Below are 13,312 nucleotides of genomic sequence, written 5' to 3'. Positions count from 1 at the left end.
TAATAAACACATCATGCGTCACCACGAGAATATAAACGCTGACCAAACGTGAACCTCACTTCCTGGAACCACCTGACAACGACATCATCGACCGAGCCGACGAGTGCACAGATGGAACTGGTGTCTACGACGCACCGCTGAGACCAGAACCTTCACCGGTCCAACTCCAGCCATCGTCCAGTCTCAAGCCTTCTCTCGATCAGGGTTCACAGTCGACTGTTCCAGCAGAATCCGGGCCCAGCTCCGGGTCCAGGACCTGGTCCAGGTGAGACCTCAGTTTGAGATCCGGGTGAAGGATTTCAATGAGAAAAACAAGACTTAAAAAGAAACACTGTAAACACAAACTCTAGTTTTCAGGATGTAACGTTCCTTCTTTGTTTCTCGTCGGTCAGTTCTGCTCATTGGTCGCTCACAACACGCTTACAGTCACAACACGCCTGCAGGCACAACACGTTTAAAGTCACAACACGTGAAAAACTGGAACTAAATCTATCGTCTACCTTTGGAAGGACCCATGTGACTTTTACACCTTGGGAGTGAAGACATTTCTGCTTTGCGGGGACATTTAACTCGGTCTCCCCGTGTAGGAAAGCCTTCAGACGGCTGTTTCAGGGGTTCAGGTTCAGGGTTAGACGGTCCTCCTTTGGTGAGAAAGGCAAACGGTGAGTGTGTGTGATGGATGGAGGCGTGAATTGTGTCGTGACATTAACCTGCTGTGCTTTAGCCCAGTTTCCACACTGTAACACACACGCACACACACCTTGTTCCCATGGTGACCCAGTTAAGTAAATGAGGATGTTGGGTCACCTTTTCGCCTCGCTGGCACACACACACACACACACACACACACACACATCCTTCTGTACTGCGTGTGTGTGGTGTGTGTGTGTGTGTTCAGAAAGAGCAAGGTGTAATCTGATTGGTCTGTCACAGTGACGGATGATGTCACCAACCGAGCAGGACGGTGCCAAAGCCGACCAATCAGAGAGGGTGTTAAGTTCATCAGACAACAAAGACACGGTCTCTTATAATAAACGAACCTCTACAAAAACAGGAGAAACATAATTCTTTGAGGTCGTTCTGACACTTTTGTTGCCAGAGAAGTTAAATCATAAATTATGACACGTTTGTTTAAATAGTGGACATTTTTAATTTAAAACATCTTCTAAAATGTTTTATTTTACACATTTTCAAGAGTCTCTGATGGATTTATAATAAATAAAAAAAAAGTCTGAACATGGAAACCAGCAGGGACAAAATAATCAGCCATAAACTGTTATAACTACAATTCCTGATGATATTATGAATTACATTAACGATTCCTGGGAACTGATTAGAAGTAGGAAATGGACATATGGATTATCTAATTAAAACCGTCTGTTTAGAGCTGCAACATTTAATTATATTTCCATTGAAAGACAATTTATTGGTGAAAACTATTCATATTATTAATTTCAGCCATTTTTCAAGCAAATATTATGAACATTTGCTGTTTTCCCTTCAAAATGTAATTTTTTTTATAGTAAATAGTAGAAACGAAATGTTTTGGCCAAATGGAAAGGAAAAAAAAATAGTTGAGGGAAAACCTTGAATATGTTTAGGAGGGTTAACGCATGTTCAAGTCCATTTTTAAAGACCTGATTTATCCTGAGATCAATATTTCAGGTCTTAATAAATATGTAAGTGGACTATTAGACGCCTCCTCTGCTGCTTCCTGAGCTTTCTTAAAAATGATTTGTTTCAGTTTTGTGGAGTTTTTCCTTTTTCTGACCAGTGAGGCACATTTGTGACATTAGGTTGATAATACACAGCACTACGTTAATATTTGGGGAATTTAAAAGCTGTCCGCTGCTTTTGAAGGGTTACCGAGGAATTGATTGATCTCTATTTTTAGATTCTACCGTCACATTTAAGTTTAGTTGTTTTAAATAAACTCTTGAGTTTCAAGTTTGCTGCTCATTCACGCTGTGAAAAATTTAATATTCCCTACAAATCAGGTCGTGAATATAAACATCACATTAAAGACAAAAAAAACAGTCAAACTTGGTCTTTGATGTTCGTCCGACTGAAACATTGACTTCCTGTTGGAGCTGCTGGTGGGCGGAGCTCTGAGGCCTCGTTAACACCTCGTTAACATCTTCAGAAACATGCACTTCCATATTCATCAGTCCAGCTGTCCGTCAACACACGCGTACACACAAACACAGAGTAATTAACCGACACTCGTTAGGCTCGTCGATGGTAATTTGGGAGATTAATACGTCCAGTTGTCCAAACATGGTTAAAATAAACAACAACAACAACAAAGTTTGATCTCTTAATGAGCTGCTGCGTCTTAACGAGCTTAATGACTCCTCTGGCAAGACCTTAACGAGATCAACAGAAACACTAATTAGTACAAACACACTGTTAGCGCAGAGAGAAACGCTGCTCGGAGTCTTGATGCTGATTATTTGCAGGTTAATTAAACTGGACTTTGTTGATCCGAGATGAAAAACAAACATCAGAAGAAACAACCCGACAATTGATTTTATCTCTGAAATCTCAAATCTGAACCTTGATTCAGTTTGTAATAGTAAAAAATATAATCAGGCTCGTTTCACCGCAGCAGAACGCTGGGAGAGATGCAACGAACTGCTGAAGGATCCCAGACCGACTTTGAAACCCTCAAAACCCAGAAAAGACCGTCCAGCCCTCGAGAGACCCCGTAACAACCAGTAAAATCATCCTAAAATCCAGTCAAACAAAATGGGATCTGATGGTTTTATTGGGGCGTTTTGTTGTTGCAAGACTCGGAAAACAATCACACGCCTATAAATGACACTAGATGAGAGCCGATAATCGACAACATCAGATAAGAGATTAAAATCCTAGTTTTAAGGTCATGTGTGACCTTTGACCTCAGAGGGTCTTTTTGTACATTTCTAAATTAACAAGTTACTTCAAACATGGATATTAAACAACGACTGCTCAATGTTGATGTCTACTAATGGACAGCAGGAGGAAGAGGTGGGTGAGGGAAGGAGGTAAAGAGGGAACAAATGATGGACAGAAGTCTTCAGTACTTTGGCCTTTTCACGTCCACCCTGAAAAAAAAAAAGCACATTGTTTACTGATTGTTTACATTTTATAATGACTTTACTGACTATTACCATCTTGACTGACTGCTTACTGACCGGTTACCATGTTTACTGACCGGTTACCATGTTTACTGACCACCATGTTTACTGACCATTTACTCTGTGAATCTAAACTTAACGCTCGCTCGGCTCGGCATCATTCCTTTGCAAACAAAAACAATGGCCGCTTGCTGTTCTCTGATTGGCTGATGAGATGATGACTGGCAGCTGAAGAGAAGCTACAAACAAAATATAAAACAGGAAGTAGTCACCCGTCAGCCTCCATCTTCTTCCTCTTCTCGATGATCTGAAACAGACAGAGACAGGCGGTCGTTCACACGGCGGCCGCTTCACGTTTTGTTTCTCTGAAACGGTCGCAGGTCCAAACTGTTTGTGTGCGTTTTGTTTGTGGCGTCTCACCGCGCTGATCTTCTTCCACTGCCGGTCCAGCTCCGCCTTCTCGTTGGTCTCTTTGAAGCGTCGCGTCTTTCTGCCCTCAGACATCTTGATGCCGTACTGGAAGGCAGCCCTGCAGGGACAAACCTCGGCGTCAACACAAAGGAAGGCTAACACACACAGGAAGACACACACACACAGTCTGCCAACTGTCAATCACAGCTGAGGGTGAAATGAAGCTCCGTACTTTGGCAGAGCCTCCTTGTTGTTCATGTAGTCTGAATACTCCTCCTGAGTATCAAAGTCCCAGCGACCCAACGGACCCTTTTTATTACCCTGAAACAGACGAGAGCGACAGACAGGAAGAGAAGCCGCTTTATTATGCGTGTTCAAAAGGGAGTCAGTTATGAGCAGGGTTGCATGCTGGGAGTTGTAGTTACCTGGTCCATCTTACTGTAGTCCACCTCCTCATCGCTGTCCACAGCCAGGTCATCCATCCTGCACGCACACACACATTTATAATAATGATTAAAGAAATATGGGTAATGATATTTCTACATTGTTGTGACCTTCAAATAGGGAAATGTGAGGGTTCAGACTTGGTTTCAGAGTTCAGGTTAGAAGCCGGTTCTGGTTCTGGGAACTGTGTCGTGTGTGTGTGTGTGTGTGTGTGTGTGTGTGTGTGTGTGTGTGTGTGTGTGTGTGTGTGTGTGTGTGTGTGTGTGTGTGTGTCTTACGTAGCTGGGTAACACTCCGCGTATGAGTTTGATCCTCCAAAGAAATCTCCCAGCTGTTCTTTACCGGAGTCTCTCCGCTGAGAACCAGTACACGCTGGTTAAGGTCCTAAACTGCAGTAATATCACACACACAGTGAACTACTGCAGTAATATTATGTACGACAGCAAGCCCCTCCCCCTCCTACAAGTGTCCAGTCGTAAAGAAGGATATGGCTCCTGGCCCTGCCATTGGCTGCCTGCTGCTCCGGCAAACTTCTCATGGATCATCTTGATCTGATCTCTGACTGATCCAGGACCTGACACACACACACACACACACGCACACACACACACACACACACACACACACACACACACACACACACACACACACACACACACACACACACACACACACACACACACACACATTAGTGATCGGTTTATTCCTGATTGACAGCTGTTTCATACATGTACTGACATGTGAATGCATTTAAAAGAAAGAAGTGCAAGAGATTTACCTGTATCCACCTCCACCTCCACCACCTGCACACACACACACAGACAGACAGAGAGAGAGAGACAGTTAGATTCAGACAATACAGCGCAGAACAAACACTTGTCTCCCGTCTCCCTTCCTCCCTCCATCAGTCTGACCTGCTGTTCGTCTCCCCGCGGTTTCTCGAAGTAGGCGTGTCTCCTGCTCTTGCTGTCGTCCTCCCTTTCTCTCTCCCTTTCCCTCTCTCTCTCCCTCTCCCTCTCCCTGTCTCGGTGTCTCTCTTTGTCTTTGGGAGGCTTGGAGGACGAGGCGGCGGATGGGATGTAGTCGCCGATGTCGTCAAAGATGCTGAAACACAGACACACGTTAACCGCAGTTAACGCTTTCTGTCTCTGAATCAGATCCGAGACAGTCTGATGAGCAGAGTTGTGTTGTTGTTGTTTACCTCAGATCAGCCTCAGGTGCCCTCTTATCATCCAGTTTACCTGAAAAACACACACAGATCAGCTCTCATCAGAGTTCAGTGTAACGATAAAAGACCTGGGGTGACTCTCCGGAGACAAACAAAACACATCTTCAGCTATCGTTTGTGAGGACAGGTAGTTCCACGTTGGGAGGACCAGGTCACCCGTCGAGTGTCAATAAAGTTACCTTTGTCCTTCTTCTTGATTTTCTTGTGTCGTGTCCCCTGCCGCAGGTACGACAGGATCTGAGTGAGTTTGGAGATCACGATGTCGTTGGTGGTCAGAGTCGTCTGAGCCTGAGAGACAGACAAACACAGAGACATAATATTACATAAAATAATCAGTGGTGACATGCCTACCTTCCTCTCGGCTCTTTAAGTGCTGACCTCCATACTGGGACAGTCGGCTTTGCTGCGAATCAGAGTCGTCGGGATGTCCGTGTCGGTGAACTCGTCGTCCAGGTCGACCACGTACGCCATCCTGCCGGGCAGGAAGAGCTCGTTCCTCTCTTGCAGCCCCGACCTGAACACCACGCGGTAGATGGTCCGACCTGAGGGGGAGGAAACCATGTATGTATCAGCAGGAATAGAAAGAGACCTCAGTAAAGGCTGATATCCATTTATAACAACAGAATATTAAGAGATTTACCAAATACAGTTGAAATATTTGTTTGTAATTTCAAGAAAAACAAAACAAAAAAAATATTGCAGTTTATCGTTAAAAACATTTCCCCTCAAAACATTCAGAATTTTCTTTCCTCAAAGCAGTGAGCCTTTTTCCCCCCACAAAATATTCATACATTTTCCTAAAAACATTCAAATTTTTCACACAAAAAATATTATTAATATTTAGTTATTTATTAATATTTTTACTTCCTTCTCAAAGAATTCCAACTTTCCATCTACAAGTGCAGAAAACCTTTTGTTGAACTGTTTGTTTGCTCTTGTTCTCAAATACTACGGTTAAAAATGTTACAACTTTTAGTCTTTTCCAACACTCGCTGTGATATTAGTATATTAAACGAGAACACGTCGGGATGGCGAGCGTTTGAGGCTTCATGACATATAATAAAAACAAGAAAAACAAGAATTCAGATGTGACATCAGTAAGAGATTCATGTATTCAGCAGTTCTAACTCACCGAGACGCGTCTTGAACTCGATCTTCTCTTCCGGCTCGACGTCTTTCCTGACGGACACACAGGTCAAAGGTCAAACACACAGGGGCAGGTAGGTCATGGCAGAAAGACTCAGTGAGTTATTGATTATGTATCAAAATGAATCTTTGTTTAACACAAATATGTCTGGGTTTCGTACTTGGCCTCTTTCTGGACTTTCTCCATCATGTCTTCTTCTTCTTTTTCTTTACTGGTGATTTCAGCTCTCACCTGTAACACACACACACACACACAGGTAAACAGATTGCTCTTCAGTCTACATAAACCAGCGCTTTGAAGCCTGCAGAGGTTTAAAAGATGATCACGATGTCTGACCTTTTGCAGCAGAGCGAAGTCCAGACCTTTCACCAAGTGAGTGTGCTCCATGTCACCACCCAAAAACTTGGACTCCTGAATCAGCTGACGTCGTTTCTCGGCTGCCGATTTATCTCTGAAATATTCAAAATAAAAAGATTATCACAGGTACAAAAAAAAAAGGTTTTTTTTTTTTTTTTTTTAATTGAAATATTCCGACTTTTCCAGCCGTATCTGTACTCTTTTTACGCTGTTGGCATGACGACCGGCTGTACTCACGCCTCTGCGGTGGGTCCCACGGCTCTGTAGTTCGCCGTGGTGCTGATCAGCTCCGTCTCTTCGTAGTCCTTGTTCACTCCGTCCCGTCTCTCTCTCGCTCGGTCTCGGTACTTCTCCGCCAGCTCTCTCTCGCGCTCCATCTCCTGCTGACGTAGCTTCGCATAATAACTGCAAAAAAAAAAAAACGACGAATATTAAAAAACAATAACTGAGGCTCGGGGCGCTCTTATTATATATAAAAAAACCAAAAAGTTCGTTGGTAAAGGAGTTGACGGAGATGATCACCAGGCAAACTGCTCCTCCAGGTGGCGCTATAGGTGACTCGATACACTCTTCATTTCAGCGCATATCAAAGTGTAGTGTCCTGCTTATTTTCCTGCGTCGCCATGGTAACCACCGATGTATGACCAGCACTATCCCGAGGTGAGTTGTAAAGCCTTTATTTTATACCTTCACAGGCTGATCATTAGTCAGAATCAAAGGCTGTACAGTAATAACAACAAGATAATGCACTAAATACTGCAACGTTTGGACAATCTAACACAATAACTTTAATACCTTCTAATGCCTTTTTATTAGTGAAATAAGATGTTTAAAATATTTCTAGATCAGCAGAAATTCTCCCTTTATCTGTGCAAAAACTCTCCACTACACAGATGCGCTGAATTTCCCATCCTCAGCTCAAAGAAATGACCCGTGAGAGGAGACTTTATCGAACCACCACTCACCTCTTCTTCTTCCTCCTCCTCGCTGCAGGATCCTCATCCTCGTTGTAGTCCCTCGGCATTCTGGGACATAAAACGAGTAACAATTTAACTTTTGCTTCCGGCAGCGGGAGCGAAGTAAACAATCGGTCGCAGTGTTGTTGTTTTTTCCTCTCTCGTTATCACTCACTCATGGTGTCGGGACTTGGAGGGCGGGGCCGACGACGGCGCCGCCCTCGGGGTCATCAGCAACTTCCTGAAGTCATCGTTGGTGAGTTTGGACCTGAAGAGACGCACAAGGTCACGTTACTGTCAGTGTGTATCGGTGTGTATTTGTATCGGTGTGTATTTAGTGTGCATCGGTGTGTCATTGTGAGCAACACTCACTGAGCAGCAGCTCTGTGGTCATCCACCTCGTGGCCCTCAGGAGCCAGAGGGTTGGAGTAGCTCTCAGCTGCAAAACACAAGGACAGATACAGGAGATCATTCCTGCCGACCGCAATAAGACTGTGCAATAACTCACCTCTGGCAAAATCCATCACAGTACAATAACACTGTTGACTGTGTTCTTGGTTGTCTGTATATAATATATATAGATATATACTGTACTGTATATACTGTGCGTTTTATATCTAATATTTTTACTGCTATTTTATTGCTTTCTATTATTATCTTATTGCTTCCTGTATGCTGCTGTAGCGAAAAAAATAAAGTACCTACCTAACCTAACCTAACCTAAAACAGACAGACAAGCTGTCAGTGCGCAGACTGACTGCAGGGGGCGCTGCAACTCACCGCCTTCACACACAACCACTATATTCTTTATTCACGACTTTATGACTAACTTTTTGATGTTTTGAGCAATAAAATATCAGATTACAGTCATAATTTTACTAGAATTTAGTTTCCTAACAGATTCATAAAAAAGATAAGTAAATCAGCTGTTGTGACGTAAACCTGTTTTTAAGAGTTCAGATTTTCTGGTCTCTTGATGACTGAATGAAAATAATAGTTAATTGTGTTTGACTGGAATATGTTAAAAAAAATTAACTCCGCAGAAGACGACAGAGTTCACAGATGGAAGCAGCGGGGTTAGATTCCCGTTATTATCGTGATTAAATGCATCTGCGTTCGTGCTAATTACGGCTAACAGCAAAGCTAACTGCTAACGTTCGTTACCCGCCTGATTTTTGGTCGAGCTAACAAGACTTTCGCAGTGCCGACTTACTTTCCGGCATCTCGGCGGAGTGTCGGTTCTCTCCTGCGACGTGGAAACAATTTAATCCCGTCAAAAAAGAAAAAAAAAAAAAACTATCGCGCAGTGTTTGTTTTTATCTGGTTGGCTACTGGGGTCAGCTCCTTCGCGTCGTGTTTCCGGTTTCGCGTTTGCGTCACTTCCTCTTATTGTAAAAGCCCGCACACGAAGCGGCAGCGCCTCCTGCTGGATGAATCGACGCACTTTCACGTCAGAGCCGTAAGAGCTTCAGCGAGCACGCGAAGTAACAATAATGTAAAGAAACACGGGTAATAATGATGTAAAACGCAACAGACAAAGTAGCAGAAGATTAAAACAAATACAAAAAATAATGTAGATTAAATGGCAGAATGTTGGCACATAAACCATCGAGTATTGGAGAGATACTTTATAGACATGATGTAATCTATACTGGAGTAAATGTGCTGTGTTCAGATGTACATGATTCATTTCAAAAAAATAAATTACCTCCTGTTATAAATCACATTTGCTCCAACAATGATGCATTTGGGGGAGGGAGGGGAAGGAATGAGTCAAATAAAAAAAACTTTTTTTTTTTTTTTTTTAATCATTAAAAAAAAAAAAAAAAATCATCTGATTCTCCCATTTTTTTTTTAATTTCTGAAAAATCCTCAACTTCTGCTTTAATTGGATCCTGCAGTAAAATATTTCTGAGAAGTTTTCTGACGTAGTAGACGTCCTACAAGGCGCTCTGCTGCCCCCTGTAGGTCAGGAGAGTCAGTGCTTCTCCTCCTGCTGAAGGCTCTCCAGGACCAGCCGGAGTCTCTGCTGCTTCAGTCTCCAATCTCTGATGTATTCAACAGATTAACCAGCAGACAGACACACGGATCAAACACTGATCCGCCATGAGAAACGAACCTCATATGGAAACTACAGTTTTACAATAATGATAAAACAGTTTGTTCTTTTTCTTTCAAAATAAAAAACTCCTTAAAAATAAAGGCTTCGTCCCACAAACAACCCAGAGAGAGGTTCACTCTTACACATTCAGGACACGCAATGATCTTCATCGACCAGAACTTCCTTAAATTCAGTGAAACTTGCTTATGCGGGAATAAAACAAATAAATCCCCAGTATGACATCTTCAAACCAGTTAAATCATGTGACCTCCCCCTTAAATACCAGTTCATTTCCATTAAAACATTATAGAAACATAAAAAATAAAATCTGCTTACAACCCAATAAACTCCGGCGTTAAATCCCCAGTTTCTCCGCTCGAAACCCAGCGAGCTCCTTTAAAATCCCTTCGAATCAGAGAAAACCAGCTGATAATACCTTTGAAAAACCCTTAAAACTCAGTAATGTCCCCGTAAAAACATGATCGAGTAAAGCAGAAGGAAACAGGGTGATATTAATAATATTGAAGTTTATTCATATAGACACATTTACATTAAAAAAAAAAAAAAAAAAAAAAAACTTGAAAGAAGAACTCAGGTGAGTTGATCCTGGACTGACCCACTTCCAGCTGGAGGGGGGTGTTTAAGGTTTGGACTGTGCCAAAGTCTGCAGAGTGTTGGCCACCTGATCAGCTGACATGTTCTCCACTGAGACGCTGCTCTCTTTACCGAAATCTGAACAAACACAAACAGCGAGAATCGATCAGATCATCACCATCGACGCCTTAATACAGATATTTATTGCCATGTGGGGGGGGCTCCCATGATGCAGTGCGGTCAGACCCACCGTATCGGGCCCAGAGGCGGGCCTGGACCCCAGAACACTCTCGGATCAGGATGGGGAAGTCCGGGTTGGACTTCTTCAGGCTGACGTAGTTCTGCTCCACAAAGTCTCTGAAAACACAAGAGGACCCAGTCAGGAGCCCTGCTGACCTCTGACCTCCGACCTCTGACCTCAGTCAAATATTGTTGTTTTCAAATTGAAATACACGCAAAAAGGTCGATTTCTCTCATATGTTGTTCACAAGTGTGTTAAAACCCCCCGTTAGTGAGCAGGATATTCCCAAACTGTCTTTACGTGCAGCACAAACATTTTAAATTAAACTCTAAACACCGTTTTGTTTACGTTAGCATCAGCTAGCCGTTAGCTGCTAGCCGTCCGGGTCACTCTCCCTCTCTGGACTCATTTTATTAATATTTATGGATTAAAAAAAAAAAAGCTGCGGGTGTTGCCGCATCGGGACGCCGGCGAAGAGCTCACCTGGCCCCCTTGCTGGCCGCAGAGGTCTGGCAGAGGTGGAGACGGATCTCGCGGAGGTTTTTCGCCAAGCCGGAGCCCAGGCTCCTCACTGCGGCGGCCGCCATCTTTGCTTCGCGTTGTCTTGTCAAGGACGCGCGTGTTGTTATTTCAGCCCGGGGTTTTACCTGACAGGCTTCGTCTTGTTGTTTTTCACCCCCGACTTTGTCCTCACAGGCAACGACTGCCAAAGAAAAATCCCCCCCAAGAAATACAGAATATATTATAATGATTTTTTAATCTTTTTAGTATTACTTAACTTTACTTTTAATGTTTTAATCACTGCTCTTAACTTTTGTTAAATGTCCTTTTTCGTTTGCCTGATGTTTTGATGCTTTTAATGGTTTTACTGAAAGCACTTTGAATTGCCTTGTTGTTGAAATGTGCTCTACAAATAAACTCGCCTTACTTCAATTAATTTTTTTTCTGATACGACTTTAAACCTGTAGGCTACTTCACTTCTTCTGACTGCAGGGTTTCTAACTTGTAAAGAGTATATTTCTAAATGATGCATTCCAGTACGGGATATTTCAGCTGTTGATTTCACATAGAGATCTTCCTGAGTCAGTCGAAGAAGTAAGTGTTCAGGCATTTTTGGACTGTGGAAAGATCTCAGTCCTGGATCTGAATCAAGACTCTTGGTGGTATGTGCAAAAAAAACAAAAAACAAAACAACAGCACGTAAATCAAAGATATTAAGTGAGTTGGAAGCTTTTGCACACAAGAAGAGAAACTGGAGAAAGATTTACTGGAGTTCGTAGCCGAAAGGTCCGAGAATTTCATTGACTCATCTGTGCAGCATTTTTACAGTCTTCCATTTAAGGCTTAATAACTTCTCATAAACATCACCGAACCATAGTTATTGGTTTCAACTGAACACATATTGTTTTTAGGGAAAATCTGTGGAAACATTTGATTTTGTTCAAGCATATCATTGACAGAATATATTCCAGGTGAAAACTCTTGGTTATGTAGGTAAAGTAAGTTTTTGGTGGTGAAAAAGTTTTTTTTAAATGTCCTTCAAACATACTAAATTGAATATGTTGTTAATAATTGTTAGAGTAACTTGTTTCACATGGAAACTAACTGCAGCCTCCACACAAAAGCACGAGAGGGGTTAAATACTGACTTTGTGTTTGAAATTGATTTATTTTTAATACAATTGGTGAGTTCAACATTATGTTTAAAAAAAAATAATCACTCAAATGCGCATCATTAAACTTTGCTTGGCTGTTCGTCAAGGCTTCAGTTCAGGAGCTTTCACGATGCAGCAGAAACAAACATGTTTTATGTGATTCTCCTTATCTTTTTATGAACGTGACGATGGACGCAAACATTCAAAGTTGAAACATGTGAAGCTCCATGTTTGTGCCGGCAGACAGTTTTAACGTCTGTAATATGGACAGAATGTTTTTTTTTTGAAGCGGTCAGCTGTTTCCACTGATCCCATGAAAAAAACACAAAGTGACTCATCTGATCTGAATTCAGTTTGAAGTCCAACAGCAGAACAGCTGCTGGAGAGTTTACAGACAGACACAAACTCCACGGGTATCCGTGACTCTGCAGAGGTTTTGGAGGAAACACGTTTAGTTTCATTTCTCTCAGAACAGAACTTTTCTCCTGCTCGTCATTTACTCGAGGACACATCGATGTTTTCACAGATAACGGCATCCCGGTTTCAGTCAGAGCGCTGCAACCTCCAGATGTTTACCTGTGCAAAACTACCTGGCACACTGCTGCGTTGTCTCTGGCGTCTTTGGTCACCACGGTAACGCAACATCCACGGTGGCAAGCTGGGAAAGTATAACGATCATCAATTGCTCGCAATCTGAAAGCAACATGATACACACCTCTGAAATCTGCTAACGAACAGGTGGTGTCTGATGTCATCAGATGGGAGGAGCCAGAGACAAGATTCCTGAAACCAGAATGTTAACCAAACAGTGTCATCTGAAGCGGTGTGTCTGATACTGTCTGTCTGTCTGTCTGTCTGTCGGTCACACCAAGAGGACAGTCTAGGTCTTCCATCGCCATTGGTTACAGTCACTGTGCTCTTATTGGTCTACGTCACGGACACGTTGTGGAAGTCATTTCCGACAGGTTAGACCGAGTCAGGAAGCCGAGATGCAGTGTTGGTTTTCATCCGCTTTGATCCGCTACAGAACCGAGCAGCAACCCACCGTGACGTCACAAAT

General features: G+C 42.7%; 2 protein-coding genes across 2 annotated transcripts; both read right to left on the bottom strand.

Annotated features, from left to right (window-relative positions):
* Nucleotides 1–2,749: 2,749 nt before the first annotated feature.
* On the bottom strand, nt 2,750–9,035 carry ik (IK cytokine). The gene is made up of 20 exons (XM_069716761.1): nt 8,876–9,035; nt 8,035–8,101; nt 7,838–7,930; nt 7,672–7,731; nt 6,944–7,111; nt 6,686–6,800; nt 6,510–6,580; nt 6,335–6,381; nt 5,581–5,744; nt 5,382–5,490; nt 5,176–5,215; nt 4,889–5,078; nt 4,753–4,777; nt 4,465–4,548; nt 4,253–4,340; nt 3,956–4,013; nt 3,763–3,851; nt 3,540–3,648; nt 3,392–3,426; nt 2,750–3,086 (listed from the first exon to the last, which is right to left on the bottom strand). The coding sequence occupies exons 1-20, from the start codon at nt 8,883–8,885 to the stop codon at nt 3,059–3,061; spliced, it is 1,650 nt and encodes a 549-aa protein (XP_069572862.1). The 5' UTR covers nt 8,886–9,035; the 3' UTR covers nt 2,750–3,058.
* A 1,235-nt stretch (nt 9,036–10,270) lies between these two features.
* Nucleotides 10,271–11,220, bottom strand: ndufa2 (NADH:ubiquinone oxidoreductase subunit A2). Its single transcript, XM_069722286.1, has 3 exons — nt 11,082–11,220; nt 10,608–10,714; nt 10,271–10,495 (listed from the first exon to the last, which is right to left on the bottom strand). Exons 1-3 carry the CDS (start codon nt 11,183–11,185, stop codon nt 10,404–10,406), a joined length of 303 nt encoding a protein of 100 aa, XP_069578387.1. The 5' UTR covers nt 11,186–11,220; the 3' UTR covers nt 10,271–10,403.
* Nucleotides 11,221–13,312: the final 2,092 nt, after the last annotated feature.

This window comes from Brachyistius frenatus, unplaced genomic scaffold (assembly GCF_029030835.1).
Source record: "Brachyistius frenatus isolate BFR_SWC_R1_liver_20210118 unplaced genomic scaffold, ASM2903083v1 Contig_5, whole genome shotgun sequence".
In the NCBI taxonomy this organism is placed as follows: domain Eukaryota; kingdom Metazoa; phylum Chordata; class Actinopteri; family Embiotocidae; genus Brachyistius; species Brachyistius frenatus.
Note: the sequence above shows the minus strand (reverse complement) of the source record. Positions and strands in the feature narration are given on the sequence as shown.